We start from the raw sequence: 15995 nt of genomic DNA, 5'->3' as shown, positions 1-15995 counted from the left end.
GTATGCTCTATGAAATACTGGTTGTGCATTTGCTTTTAACTTCAACTCTACTTGAAATTTATTTATGCATGACTTAGGATGCTCTCTAAAAATCTCTTGAAATTCATCCTTGAGTGTGGACACAAAATTAGCAATTTTTTTATTTTCTTTTACTGTTTCACTGTTGGTGTGGTTTACAATAATCAACTTGATTCATGTTTGCTTTTAACTTATTAAAGTTAAATTTGTCCCTCCACTCAGGGTTCAAAACATTTAGCCAATTTCTACCTAATAACGATTTAAATTTAGGGGAAGTCGGGGCAATGGTACGCATATAACTTCTTTAGGACACAGTTATGTTAGTTTTAGCTGTACTGCCATTCGGAAGTGACCATTTCATGCTCATATTTATTTTAAAATGAACTTTTACAAAGTAAGAACCCTTTTACTTGCAAGAATTGGTCGACAATAATCACAAATGAATCCAATCGCGGTTGTCGCCCCACTGCACTCTTTGTGGCACCACTTCTTGCATTTGCCACAACAAAACCACATTTCTCTGTCACGTCCAAACTCATCGCAATATATGCACAGCTCCGCAGTTTCCTCTGGATCAGGATCCATATCTGATTCGCTATCAATGCAAAGCTTTTTGTCGCAGATTTCTTCATCTGATGAACTTTCAGACAACTCCTTGCGCTTAACTTTTCTTTTACTTTTTAAGTTAGGTGCTTTGTATTTCTTCTCCTTCTGCTTTCCTTTATTTCCATTCTTTTTATCTTCCTTATTCTTATGACTTGCTACTTGTTCTTTTTTTTCGGCTGCAGCCTCTAAAATGACTTTCATAGGAGTTGATGTTACTATCTCGGAATGTTGAGTCTTCCTACGAGTAGTCATTGGTTGCACGCCAGATGGTCCCGGAATTGGAGCTAATTCCTGAATAGATATTATATGATTGGCTGGGTCAACCGCAGCCTCGCCCTCAGCTCCGTCACCAGGTTCATCATGCAACTCTTGTGGGTCATTTGCAATATCTGCTGGTACTTGGGCATCTAAATTCTCTAATACTGGATTTGCCACGGCTACGTAATCATCGTCGCTGAATTTTTCTGGATTCACTGGGAAAATTCCACAGCTTGAAAATCCTGAGATTGCTTTTTCCATAGTGGCTGTTTTTAAATAAGCTTTCGTAAAGATTGGTGCCATGTCAAATGGTGTTATTTTTTGATATGCGTTATTTTTTAAATGTAAATCGCACTCACGGTTTAGGGCAGCTTTCAAAGGACCAAAGAAAGTCACGTCTAGAGGCTGCAACCTATGCGACGTGTGTGGTGGTATGGACAAATACAACGATGTGATGCTCTTTGCAAAATGTATATGACTTCAGAGAGATGTGAGTACAATGGTTGTCCATCAGTAATAAAACAGGACTGTCAGCTTTCGGCTGAGAATGTTTTTCAAAATGGACTAACCATTCAATAAACAAATCCTCCGTTTATCCATCCAGACTTTGAACAACGATAAAGAGATCCAGGTGGACCACCCCTCTCTAATGCAGGAGTCATTCTTAAACGTGGGTAAATAAACATAGGTGGGATGTATTTTCCACCAGCACCCATTGCACAGACAACGGTGATGTTACGGCCTCTCTCCCAGCTGGTAGCTTTACCCACTTGCTTTTGACCCTTTGGCCCTATTATTGGGCATGGTTTTTGGACTGTGGATATCCCAGTCTCATCTACATTATAGACATCATTAGCAGTTAGGGTAGGATATTTTTCCAGCACAGTTTCCAGGTTTTTGAAAAATCTATCGACTTCGGTCTTGTTAAAGATGCGGTTTAGGCTTGTTGCCTCGGGCTTTCTGATACTAAGTTCTGGATTTCTCATAAGAAAAGCGTTGACCCAATCATATCCAGCCATCTTAGATCGATTGCAAAACGGATGCTTCATATTATTTCGTTCCGCATATTCGTAAATTATTTTACGCAATTCCGACTTCCATAAACCATAGAAAGATTTTGCGAGGTTTAGTAAGTGATCAGATATCTCCTTCTCTTGTGCTTTGTTAAATACAGGTTTTCGGCCCATAGATGGTTCGGCAGCTGCACCTCTTTTAAGGTATTTTCTAACAGTCGATTCGTGAATTTCGAAGCGTTCGGCAGCTTTGAGAATTTTCATGCCGTTACGCACTGCATCCAAAGCTGCTTACATAGAGGCTTTGCTCCAAGCAGCTTTGACTGTTTTTCTTTGGTACGTTCTCACCATTGTTTCCTTTAAAAGAAAACAACCGTGATTAAATACAACAAAGTCTAATGGGGTAATGGTACGCATCTTAGGGGCAATTGTACGCACAACGCGTCCCATTGCCCCGGATGTCGTTGTAAACAAAAAAAATCTGATCGACAAAAAAACGATAAAATACAGATAAACGTTGAGGTTAATTTAACGAGGGAACCATTAGGTATAATAAGTCATCTTAGTTATTTTTTTAAACATCATAGAATTGTACTTACGAGCTTACAAAGTCGCACTAAAAATTATACCACAACGCGCCAAAACGAAAATTTGCCTACTGCTCCCAAATCACTTGAAGTTAGCAAGGCTGCGTTCATATGCTACACTAATGGTACAATAGACCACTTACAAATAGGTGTCGCTACAATCGGGTTTTGGTATTAAAACATAACCTCATTTAATTTTTATTTAAAATTCTTATTCAAACTGTGACAATGCCCTATAATTGCTCTGTTTATGGTTGTAATTCCACTACCAAAAATACAAAATATAAATTTCATTCGTATCCCAAAGACGAAAAACGAAAAAGAGTGTGGTTGATCGCCATAAAAGTCAGGAAAAACTCCTTCGAAGCACTCAAAAATATGTGAAAAACATTTTCGTGAAGAAGACTATGAGGTTACTAGTTTAGGTAGGATGTTCCTTTAAATTATAAAATCTATATTTCTGTGGTCGCAGGTCAATGGAAGATATTAAAAAAAAGTGCTACACCAACACTGCATTTACCAAAACGTACACATGATCGGGATGATAATACCTCTTCAGCACGCAGAAATCGATACATACTAAGACGAGAAAGAGCCACTACCCCGATTCATACACCTAAAGATCAAGACGAAAAAATTGATGAAGGCATCACAACCGATGTTGCATTTACAGAAGTATCTACAGTTGAACCCACAGAAGATCCGGGAAAAGAAATGCATACTAAACAAATTCAAACGATTATTAGTTGCAAGCGGTCACAACTAATATCATGTGCCTATTTGAATGATACGCAGATGAGACACGACAGGTTTTTCAAGTAGTTTATTTAATTTTTTTTGTGAACATTTTGGTCAACCATACACAAAATGTCACTATGCATTTTCTAATGAAGACGAGCTCTTAATTACACTTATTAAGTATAGGCCCAACATGTATTACACTACATTAGCAACACTATTTGATACAGATGTACTAAGATCAGAGTTGCAGGAACGATTGGCTGGTAATGAGAAAGACTTAACCATACGTTACATACGGGGTGTTCCCAAAATTGTTCCCGCAAGATAATGACATAACACCATTCAACCGCTAAGTTTGTACTATCAGAACGTTCGCGGTATTAGAACTAAATTAAATCTCTTGAGTAGGGCGGTGTTTGGTTCGTGCATTAGTTACGACTTTATTGTATTCACCGAAACAGGTTACATGAAGGTATTCATGACAGCGAATTAGGTCTTAATAATAATTACATAATTCATCGATTTGACCGCAACAAGAAGACAAGTAGTCACGAACGAGGGGGTGGAGTTTTGATTGCTGTTAAAAATACCCTTTCCAGTAAAGTTATTTGTGTTAACAATAATTCAGTTGAACAATTGTTTGTAAAAATTCAACTTGGTAATTTCATTTTGATTATTGGTGCGGTATACATCCCCCCTAACTCTCCTTCATCCTGCTATTCCGAACATTGTGAAGCTATTGACGAAATTATGGAGTGCAACGCTCATATACCAATATACCTGCTAGGAGACTACAATTTACCCCACACTCGATGGATTAATGATGATTTATCGGCTCGTGGTGAAACGCACTCTACACTTCAAACGGATTATGATAAAACGACTGTGTTGAATGAAACTTTTGGCTTCTGGAATCTCTACCAAATGAATAATATCCCTAATACGCTCGGATCCTTTCTAGACTTAATATTCTCAAATTCCCGTAATGTATCCCTTAGCCTAGCAAATGATCCTTTGCTTATATGTGATAAGTATCACCCGCCTCTTCATCTCGACATTACCACCAATTGTACTCCGTCGAATACTATTTCTTATTGCGATTACATTTTCGATTTCAAGAAAGCGAATTATGATGCCATTCGAGCATACCTTGCCAGTCTTGATTGGGATCGAATTTTAGCGGTACCAAATTTCTCCGAAGCTGTTGATATATTTTATTCCCATCTGCACAATGCCGTTTCCTTATTTGTCCCTATTCGAAGAATAAGTAACCTATTCAAATTTCCTCGATGGTTTAGCCCTTCACTTATTAATCTGATCAAGGAGAAAAAGAAAGCTCATGCACTATATAAATCAACAAACCTACACATAGACTATATTACATTTTCCGCATTAAGGTCGCAATGCAGGAACTTACTAATTTGTGCTACCGAAAGTATCTAGCTTCAGTGGAGAGTTCTATTTCAATCAATACGAAGTATTACTGGAATTATATCAACTCTAAGCGGAAGGATCATGGATTACCGTGCAAGATGACTTTCGACGGCAAAGATTCTGATCGCGGCGATATTATCGCAAATATGTTTGCTGAATTTTTCGCTTCGGTATTTACTCAGAACAAGGTAGCGGCCCAGGAGGAAATTGCTTATCCAGTTACTTCGACTGCTGCTTTTTGCGCTTAATTTATGTGACGTTTTCAAGAAAATTAGAACGTTGAACGACTCCACAGGACCCGGCCCAGACAATATATCTGCGATATTCTTAAAAGAAGCTGTCTATGTTATTTCACGCCCATTAACATTACTTTTTAATCGCTCTCTATCTACGGGCGAATTCCCTTCTGTTTGGAAAATTAGTTATGTCACATCTATTCATAAATCTGGCGATAAGACGAACATCCGTAACTATCGTCCGATATCGATACTAAATCTAATTCCTAAAGTTTTTGAAAGCATTGTGGTAGAAAAAATTACTCCGATGTTCCGGAATGTCATCATCGACGAGCAACACGGTTTTACTAGGTAGATCTACTTGCACAAACCTTTTAATTTTTGAGCAGTTCATTCTACAAGCTATGGAAAAAGGATACCAAGTTGACGCGATTTATACAGACTTTGCAAAAGCATTTGACCGAGTGAACCATATGGTATTAATAAATAAATTAAAGTGTCTTGGTGTAGGTGGTTCCTTAATTAACTGGTTTGCCGATTATTTGACGAACCGACAGCAAATAGTGAAAATCAAGCAATTTGTTTCTCATACTATACCGATTACATCTGGAATACCGCAAGAATCACATCTTGGACCCCTTCTTTTTAATGTTTTTATTAACGACATCGCAAGCTCCTGTGAAAACGCGAACTTTTTGTTGTTTGCTGACGATCTGAAGCTTTATTCCGAGGGGTAATTCGCAACCCATAATTTGTACAGAGATTACCACGTTTGCCTTGATTTCCTCAGATTTCCTGTAGATTTCCTATGATTACCTTGGGAGTTCCTGTGATTACTTCGAGATTTCCCATGATTACTTTGGGATTACCCCGATTTCCTCTGATTACCTCCCAAAATTTCTCTAAGATATATTTGAAAAAAGTTGAACCGACAGGTTAATGATATATAAACTTTAAATATAAACGGAACATGTATTTAAATTCAATCTTATTTTCTCTGTTTTTTTTTATTACTAGAAGTAATGGACGAGATCGAGGATGATATTGACTTGTAATGATCCACTATCATTTTAATTAACTTCCTCTGTCCATTTAATAGTTTGAATTCCTTTACATTATTAGAAAAGATCCCATAATATTCGCTATATTGCGTTTTGTTTCTAAGTAACTTAGGTAACGTTTCTTTGGTAAAATTCTCAATATCTTCCAAATCTATATCAGTTATTTGAGCAATTACTTTCCAATCTCGATAACCATTTACGAATCTCAACCCCAACGGATTCTTCTACATTTTTAAAAAATGTCGAGAAAAATTCATCTGTAGGAAAGAGTTCTTCAGTGGGGTCATCCATGATGCAGACCACCTGTGAAGAGAAGATGTGTCACTAATTGAAAACGCGCGTGAATCCCGGTTTAAAACTTTTGCAAACGCTTTCGTTTACAAATTTGTTATGCGATCCTTATGACAAAATCGAGGGTAAACAGTTTTTTTATGCACTTTTCATGTACCCCGGGACCAGATCCAGAGGGCCATAAAAATGTTTTTTAGGCTATCATCACAAAAACGTTGTTTTTGTGGTCGCTTTTGCGGCCATAAAGTTCAACTTTATTGTACGCTTCTGTCAAACTTTACTTTATTGTACACATCTGTCAAACTATACCTACTTATTTGAAACTGATGTGTGAGAAACAGTAATCTGTTTGATACAAAGCGTCTATCTGGTCTAGCTCCATCAAGGATTGGGCCATCCACGTGCGTTTTTTTCATTTTCGGACTTGTAAGAATGTTTCACACTATTTTGCATAATCACAATGTTCACATTTAAAATTATAGTTTGACGTTTCAATCTTTGCTGCTTGCAGACCTTTTTGAAGTGTAGAACCAAAACATGAGGAAGATGTTATTGCTTACATTATTATACGAAGAATCACCAGCAATTAACTGAGAACACAAGTAGCTACCTATACCTACCATCAAAGTAGGTAATCAGGTTTCTAATAATTGTACAGCATGTTAACTATAAGGTCTTGGAAGCCACAGTTACGAAGGACGTATTGCATTTGACATTATTAAAATTTTGTGCAACGGAGGAAGTTGCGATTGTACTTTTACTCTCAAACGCCTGCTCTTATATTATATATGACCATTGATTAACATATAACGAGGAAGATAGACAACCGCAATGTGAAATCGTGAGCGTACGCTTCCTCCTCGTTTCTCCCCTCTCGTCAAAAGTAACGAACCTGTACGCTAGCGACGTTTACAGCTCTCATGCAAACACAACTGAAAAAGCAGATATCGCGTATAAGATTTCAACATCGACGGGCGGCCCGTATTCAGTTAAAATTGCCGTATAGTGGAGCGAGATCGGACAAAAAAATGTACCAAAAATTTTTTTGAGGTATAACTACATGAGCCGTACTACGTTTTGTAGGTGTTATAATTCCTCATCGGAAATGGCCATTCACGTCATTTTGCTGTGGTCATGACATTTTTTATTTACAAAAAACAAGAAAAAATAGAGTTTCAAAAATTCGCGTTTTTTTAGCTTCACATCGCCATATCTCAGTGACCACATAAGTTATCGAGGTTATTCTTTCAGTTTCTGAAAGATAATTAATGAGCGCTTCTAATGATGTATAATTTATAGTAAATAAAAACTATTAACATAGCCAAAACAATAAACAAAGTCGTGGAATTGCTTTATGCGTGGCATAAATTTTATTAAGCGAGAAACTTTTTTATTATTGAAAGAATGTGTATACTTATATTGTGTGAAATGTGGCCAATAGTCACAAATAGTTTTTTGTGAAAAAATTACTTAGATATGTATTACCGTTTTCTTGTAAATAATTTTGTACGTGACCGCTCTGCCCGCACGCCGCGCGCTATTGTAACGTGTGCAGAACACCGCGCTTACCTCGCGTGCCGTTGTACAATCTTGTACGCAAGTACTGTTAAATAAAATAGAAAACAAAAACAACCAAATTTACATATTATATAAATTATAATATATACCCCTTCGTGATCAAAACATTGACTTTAAAAAATTTAAAAAACGATATAAATTAATGCTTTCGCCTATCGGCTATTCCGATCTGCTTAAATGAGTAAAATAAATAATTTGTATCATTTTTTTGTAGATGTATGTTTTGCTGATAGACTTGCCTTTTATTTTTAAATGTGAAATGTTTTTAATATAAAATAGACAAATTAATTCAATTAAAACTACTCAAAAAGCCTTGAATGAAATTTGCAACAAATAAAATTTTACAAAAAATGTTTCATGTACAATTTCATCGAATTGAACCAATCGCTAAAACATTACAAAAGTAAATTAATTTTGTAAAATTTTTACTTTACGGTGAGGTTTACAACCCTCCGCCGGCGCCGTACTACGACGTTTTGTCGATCCTGTTTCCCATGAAATTGACCTATACAATTTAATTTTGATTAAATTGTCCACAATAAACAGCTGATGATCTTCACATTGCTTATTAAACCATGTATCATATTTTTGTTTTATTTTAAGCACTAGAGAGTTTTTGATAATTTTCTTAACATCGTATTTGAGTTTATGCTTTTCAAATAAAGTGTTGAAGCTGTGTAGCATAAATGTCACAATTTCTGCAAAGTACTTATTTGGTTTGCTTAAATAGTTTATAGTATGCGTGGATCCATAATTTTTGTTCAATAAAAATAATTGAGATTTATCGTCAAGGCATTCACTTTCATCTAAAAATGCATTTTTGCATTTTTTACAATCGAATTTCTTTGATAGCTTAAAATATAGGTAACCAGCTACATACACATTTGTACAATCTTCTAATGTTACGCCGGTTTTTCTCGTACTTTCCAAATGAGTTACCTCTACCGCTCTTTGTTCGTCGTCGTCTTAATCGCAATCGTATTCAACTTCTAAATCATTGTCATTACAACTAGTGTATACCTCCCTTTGATAATCTTTGCTAGTAGAATTATTTGGATGGTCGTGGTTGTCATACAATTCCAAGATGTCGTCTGCATCTACTTCACAATTTGCTCCGTCCACTGGGGCTTGTAGACGAATATGCATGTTGTGTTGTAAAGCTATACGAAACTGCTTTACAGTTGGTTGAGCATTGTAGCCATTTCTATTTCTTATCACTGAAAAAAAGTTTTCTAATGGATCTTGATTGATTCGTGACGTCAGCATGTATTTGTAGTCGTCTTTTACAAGGGAGTCCCACAAACCCAGAATTGCTCTAATGGTCCACTGAAACCCTTCTATACAGTAAATGTTGTTTCTCGCCCGCCCGTTTTCAAAAATTTCAATTTTTTGGAAGTACTGCAATGCTTCGGCTAACCTTGTTGTTGTGAAGGTGTTGTAAGTTGATAATCCGCAATTATACGGATTTGCTGCTTTAACAACCCGACTATTCAAGCAGTCAAATGTGTCGTTGATGTATTTTAAAAATGAAGCCGTATTCTTTGCAGTTCTTGATCGAACCTCTCCAGTTTCGGCACATGTTGCAATTGCAGCTGCTACCGAGTGGCTAAACACCTGCACGGCATACTTCACTTTCATTTTTTGAAAGGTTGTTGGATTTACGTGCGTATCTGTAATTTTTAGCATTGCTCTCGTTACATTGCTTTTATGATCGATTTTATAAGTATCGACAAAATCGTGCCAAGATACTTCATTACCGTCTACGACAATTTTTAATTTTGTATTCATAAAATTGTTCCTCAAGCTTTTAATTAAATGGGGTGTATCAAAACATGTATATATCTCCATTCCATTTATAAAAATTTTAACGTTATCTTTTGAAGCTCCCAGGGATGCCAGCGCTTTTCGGTTGTTGCTTCCTTGGTCACAAACGACCATCCTTGGAACCAATCCAATATCTTGCAATTTTTGCAAAACTTTCTGCAACAAAGTACTTATTACTTCTCCCTTAACTGGACCTGACGATACGTAATAAGAAAAAGGCATCTTCCAATTACAAAATAACCCCCTCACAAAAAATAACAACGCTTGATTAGCTAATACATCTCTTCTTCCCAAATCACCATAATCTTGAAAACCTTCAATAAAATCGTGATAGTGGTTGTAATTTAATCCTTTTTTTAAAGCAATTTCATCATATAAAACCACGCATTGTTTTTCCGTGTTCGTCATTTGCTTTACTTTGGCGTTTAGTTTCTCAATTAGATTGTTATTTTCTCCAGTCTTTAAATTGTTAACTTTTAACCAAGTTCTTATCGTGGATACACTTGGCAATACAAAACCCAAATCGAGCATAAATTTATAGTTACTGGGCGATTTGTAGTAAAACGATAAAGCTAAACGTTTTTCTGATGGGGTCCAACTGGTCCTTTTACGGTGATATAATTGCATTTGTACAAACGTCTGTACTTCGGTAGATTTGTTTTTTAATTGAGATTGGGAGTTACTAATAGAAAATGAGAGCCTCTTTCGAAGTCGGGTATTTGTTAGTTTCGTATTTTTCAAAGCACTACTTAATTTTCGAATTTTTTGTTTTAAACCAAGTAAATTTTGCTCTTGATTTTGATTTACGTGTTGGACAATGGGCATACCTATGATGTCATCGAGAATAGTCGAACTAGAAAGGTGAACAGAATCATTATGACGAGTTTCTAGTAAATCTTGTCCCGTAAAATGTAAATTGTTTGAACTAGCGGCAGCGTACGTTTTATCACTGATAGATTTTTTAACTACAAGGTTTGAAACGTCTTCGATTAACCCATCAATTTCGAGCTCGTTACCTATGGTTTGTTATAGATTACTGTTTGAGAGAAAAGAAAAATATTCCTTACCATTTAAAACAATATCTCCTGTCTTAACGTCATATTTAAGGCAGTGGCGTAACTAAGGTGGGCTACGTACCTTGGCAAACGTAAGTTTTACGCCCCCCCCCCCTCCACAATAATTGGCAAAGAGATTTTCTATTGCTACAAATTTTTAGAGAAGTGAAAATATATAGTGTTCACGGCGAAGTCGGCACCATTGCTAACTTTGTTATTATTGCAGCTACCAAGTTGGTTATATTAGCAAAGATGAAGCGTTTTTTCTCACGATCGCAACCGTCGAATCAGAAAAATTTATTTGGTCCAGGGGAAAACGAATAAAAATAAAACAGTATTTTGAATTTTGATAAATCAGTTCAGGAAAAGTATTCAGCGCGACGCGTGAGGGAGGGGAGGCGACAATAAAAATAATGAGAAAAGGAAAACTACGCCGCGCCCCTTTCCTGCCCTGCGCCCCTTGGCGCTGCCAAGGCCGCCAAGTCCTTATTTACGCCACTGGATTCCGGTCGGGAGGACGAAGACAGAATATTAATATTTGGTCACGCCGATCTTCTCCGTTTATTGGAAGCAAATTCGTCATGGCAAGCGGATGGGACCTTTAAAGTAGTACCAGAGCTCTTTTTCTAATTATACAGCATTCGCGTTCAATTAGCTGGTATATCTTTTCCGTGCATTCTCGCCCTTTTGCCTGATAAGACAGCAGCCACATACATCCGTTTGTTGAACATAATTAAAAATTTAATACCTGGCGCCGACCCGTCCACAGTTCTCACTGACTTCGAAATGGGCGCAATGAACGCTTTCCGAACAGTCTTTCCGAATGTCAACGTATCGGGATGTATTTTTCAAAAAAATTGCATCGTTTGGATTAAAAAATGCTTATGAGCAAAATACAAATGATTTAGCATTAGCGGTTAGAATGCTGTTTTCCTTAGCGATGTTACCACTTCATGATGTGGAAAATGGATTTTTACAAGTTGCAGAAGAATTTCCAGAACTTGGTATGTATGACGTTTCTTTAATAATAACAAAATATAACCATGTATTTTTAATAATGTTACAGATGGAACGGAAGATTTTTTGAATTACTTCGAATTCACTTACGTTCGCGGACGGCAAATACGGAACGGTCGACGTCGGAATCCGCTTTCAGTCCAGAACATTGGAATCACCACACATCTATCACAGAGGACGACCAAGAAGGTTGGCATTTTGGATTGCAATCGTTATTTCAATGTAGTCATCCTACCATTTGGCGATTTCTGAATGGACTACAAAAAGAAATTTCATTACAACACGCATATTATTTGCAGCACGTAAGTGGACAACGAATTCCTCAGAAGAAGAAGTACAGAGAACTGAACACCAGAGTCGAACGAATAGTTGCAAGCTACGATCCAGCGAATAAAATGGAATATTTAAGAACCCTTGCTCATGTATTTTAATAATGTATGCATGTATAAATAATATGTATAATATTCAATAAAGCTTTATATATTTTTTTATATTTTAGTTTTACTACAGTGTTGGATAACACTAAGCTATGTTTCGGTAGGTTACTTAACGCGGTATTGCTATTACCTCAAACGCAATGTGTTTATTTGTCTCAGTGTTTAAATGTCTATGTGTTAAAATGTCCGTCTGATTAAGTGTCGGCGTGTTTAACTGTCCCTGCTTAAATGTCCCATGATTATGTGTCGCGTGATTAAGTGTCCGGACATGATTTATATCCACTACATTTCTTGTCGAATAAGGGTTTGTGGCATGCAATAAGGTCTCATTTCGTTCATGATGTAAGAATCGTCAAAATAAATCAACTAGATTATGTTTAGTGTTTACATTCAATATGCCAATTTGCGCGCGAGTTTAGTTCTAAACAGGTCATCCCAAGCCACGGTCAAATTCAAACTTGACCACTAAATTGCGCGCACATCGAATTGGTTGTAAATGAGCCTTAACCCAACGACTGCTGGACGGTAAGGAGAACCCTCGACCAAGGAACCTGTACGGAAGCTACGTCAAGCAGTGAGTTCGTTCCGAGTAATTCGACCTACTAACCCCGAGCCCAACACTACTAACCCTCTCCCTAAAACCAATGTTGTTGACACGGAATGGAAGGAAGTAGCGAGGCGATCTGCGGGCCCGATTGCAGAGAAACCTCTTTTCATTCCCGGTAAGACCAATCCCGTGTTGTTTCTTGAGCAGTTTGAGAAGTATTTCCGGATGACTCGGTTTGCTCCTGAGGACAAACTGGATGTGATGACGAGAGTGTTTGGGGTATAGAGTGGCGCAGTGGGTGGATGTGAATGAAAAGGAGTGGGTGAGTTTTGAAGCTTTGCGTCGTGAGTTTCTAGAACGGTTTTGGTCGGAGGAGCAGCGCGTAGATGAGGGTGTTGACGAAACGGTTTGCTGCTGGTGCAGGTGGGTCCAGTATGTCAGAGTACTTCCTGAAGCAGATGTCCTTGTTGTGTACCGTGTCGCCGTTGGTTCCCGAGGCCAAGCTGGTAAAGGATATTATGGACCAACTCCCTGATTCCATACAGGCGCTGTGGTCCCTGACGACATATACCGACATGAAGAAGCCGTGAGATTCATCACTAAGCAGGAGGCTATAGGTGGGAAACGGAAACACCTGGTGCCAGAGTCTACTTCAGATACCGCCGCCCGGAGGCCTCGTTTGGACCAGTCCACATCGCGGCAGAGAGAGGAGGAGACTGTTCCCCCATATTTAGGTTCCTCTACTCGAAGACCCCAATCCCTTGTGAACCCTCGTAGACAGTTGACGGGAAATTTCCATGGGGAACGCTAAGAAGGCACCGATCCTCTAAACCACATTTTAAGTCCTTCCCATTTACACCACTGAAATTTGTCCCAGCGAGCCTGGCGTGCGAATATACGGTTTCTCCTTCTGTACCGTCGACTGTTGCCTGTGGAGGAATGAATTTGGACCAGTGTGAACTCTTGTACGGTCCGGGGGCGCGTATGTATGTGCGAATGCTACCCCTGTGTAGTCATTTGTTAGGTCAGAGACAGACTGATTGGAAGGATCCCGTAGGTAGCGTGGAGGCGTGTCCGCTGAGGTCGAATGCATGTGACCCACGGTTGCAGGTGCCAGGTTCAGTCTCAAGTCTACCACACGTTTTTTTTGTCCTGATATCGCGTACGAATGCTAGCTTTACTTGATTCCGGCTGCGAAGTGACTTGCATGAATGAGGAATCCTTTGACCAGTTGGTGGGGTTAGGTACCTTTCCTATCTTGCCCGTCGCTTCCACTCATCTTAGGGGTGCCATGGGTCAACGTACATGTCGGGTACGGTTTCAGGCTTGGATAGAGTTCAACATTGTAGGACAAACCCCTGTGTTCTGTCACACTTTCTTGCGGGTTAAAAATTTGATACGTCCAGGTATTTTAGGTATAGACTGGTTAAGCTAGAGTTGAGGCTGAGATTCGTATTTCCCGAAGTCTATTAGTGTTGCGTCATGGTGGAGTGAATGTATCCGTGTCATTTTGCGATGTGGATAATTGGCGTGTGATCAACATGCCGGTGTACCATCTTTTCTTCTCATATTTACGGCCCAATCTTTTAAAATTGACGCCAATTCTTCTACCGTTCGGCTTCCATCTAACTCATAATTTCTAATACTGCAAAAGTCCATAAAAGCTTTCCAAACAAATTTCTTACTGTATACAGTATTTCTGGGTGTATTTGACTCGATAATTGCGTTTATCTTCTCATCATTATCGCAACCAAATCGTGACATGTTGAATTTATATTAATTTATGTGAAACTTCAAAATTAACATTCATGCGTATCTGTAGCAACGAAGTGAAAACAGCCCATGGGATCTGTTATCAGTGTAATGTTGCTGTAATTGGATATTTTTATTCACATGACCTCAAATATATAAATTTCATTGGATTTCTAAGTAAGCAAAAAATTTTCATTATAATAATGAGGCATCTTGTACAGGGTCCGGCAAAATGATCTCCCACATTTTGCACCGCCACTGTGCCAGAATCACTGAAGAGAGGGGGAGCTTAGTGTAGTCGGTTGGTAGCTCTGGCCTTGCCATTTCAGTTGTCAGTCATGAATTGGACGGGTGAGCATCGTGCCTTTGTTATTGAAACGTTTATGAAAAGTAACGAATCTGTGATTACGACGCAAAGAACATTTCGTACTCACTTCGCGCTTGGTAGACATGGTCCAGTTCCAGATCGCAAAACAATACTGTTGTGGGTTTAAAATTTTAGAGTTACAGGTTCAGCCTTAAAAAGAAAATCAACTGGTAGACCCAGAAGTGTCCGGACACCTGAAATTGAAATTGAGTGATGGAAACTTTCAGAAATCAGCTTCGAATGTGTATCGAAAAAAATGGTCGCCATTTGGACTCTGTAATTTTCAAAACTTAATAAAAACAAATGGCATAGCATACATTTTCAGTTAATAAAGACAAAATCTATATAACATTTACAATGGCGTTTTTATTACAGATTAAAATGTGGGAGATCATTTTGCCGGACCCTGTAGTAGTAGCGAGAGTAGTAGGTAGTATGAAAGCTGCCGATGTGATAGAAAATAGCACATTAACTCTTAACCTTGTGGTGGCACACGCGCATCTTCGGCAGATACACGCGCCGATCACGTGCCAGCGCCAGCGAACACACGCACCCCCGGCATCAGCGCGAAAAACTTCTCCCACGCAAAACACAACCCCCACTCACGGACGGCCCTTTATAAGCCAGAGCGGCCAAGGGTCGAGCCTCACGCACACTTCAGCAGGCTGGAAAACGTACGTTGGAAAATCCTACGCGCAAAAGATGGAAGCGGTGCAATCCATTGCCTTACGGACCATCATTACTCTGTAATTGGGCGTAAGCCTGTTGAGGGCCTAGAACAAGAGGGACAATAAATAAATAAATAAATAAATCAGCAGGGCAGATTGGTTCGTAAGGAACGAAAACATCAGGCAGGTCCTGGAAATACCAACTCTATCCGACCACATTCGCTCGCTGGCCGAGAAGGTTTTCGAAAAGCTAGACAACTCAGACGTCGACCACATTAGGAACCTCGCACCTGTGGCAGGCACACAGGAACGAAAGAAGAAGCGGCCAAGGAGGGTGCTGCAGGAAAACCAATAATCCGCAACCACTCCAGTTCTCACCAACCGCGTCAGCAAGAGGTGACGCAGCCCGTTAGAACCCTTGCCTAACAATCCTCACTGGTGGAACAGAGATGGAAATAGGACATCGCTCCAAGAGCAATACGCACACCCTCATAAACCACACAAG

At 38.7% G+C, this 15995-nt stretch overlaps 2 protein-coding genes across 2 annotated transcripts; both read right to left on the bottom strand.

Annotated features, from left to right (window-relative positions):
* Nucleotides 1-1454: 1454 nt before the first annotated feature.
* LOC116174636 lies at nucleotides 1455-2159 on the bottom strand. Its single transcript, XM_031492576.1, has one exon. The coding sequence runs from the start codon at nucleotides 2157-2159 to the stop codon at nucleotides 1455-1457; it is 705 nt and encodes a 234-aa protein (XP_031348436.1).
* A 6481-nt stretch (nucleotides 2160-8640) lies between these two features.
* On the bottom strand, nucleotides 8641-10751 carry LOC116175207. The gene is made up of 3 exons (XM_031493342.1): nucleotides 10715-10751; nucleotides 10475-10663; nucleotides 8641-9803 (listed from the first exon to the last, which is right to left on the bottom strand). Exon 3 carries the CDS (start codon nucleotides 9759-9761, stop codon nucleotides 8790-8792), a length of 972 nt encoding a protein of 323 aa, XP_031349202.1. The 5' UTR covers nucleotides 9762-9803; nucleotides 10475-10663; nucleotides 10715-10751; the 3' UTR covers nucleotides 8641-8789.
* Nucleotides 10752-15995: the final 5244 nt, after the last annotated feature.

The sequence above is a fragment of the Photinus pyralis genome, unplaced genomic scaffold (genome assembly GCF_008802855.1).
Source record: "Photinus pyralis isolate 1611_PpyrPB1 unplaced genomic scaffold, Ppyr1.3 Ppyr1.4_LG6, whole genome shotgun sequence".
Classification (NCBI taxonomy): Eukaryota; Metazoa; Arthropoda; class Insecta; order Coleoptera; family Lampyridae; genus Photinus; species Photinus pyralis.
The sequence above is the reverse complement of the archived record's forward strand: the minus strand, read 5'-3'. Positions and strand labels throughout refer to the sequence as shown.

What these genes read in the sequence shown, in the direction of transcription:
- LOC116175207 (XM_031493342.1), bottom strand. Translation starts at nt 9,761, where the DNA reads ATGGTCGTTTGTGACCAAGGAAGCAACAACCGAAAAGCGCTGGCATCC.
- LOC116174636 (XM_031492576.1), bottom strand. Translation starts at nt 2,159, where the DNA reads ATGAAAATTCTCAAAGCTGCCGAACGCTTCGAAATTCACGAATCGACT.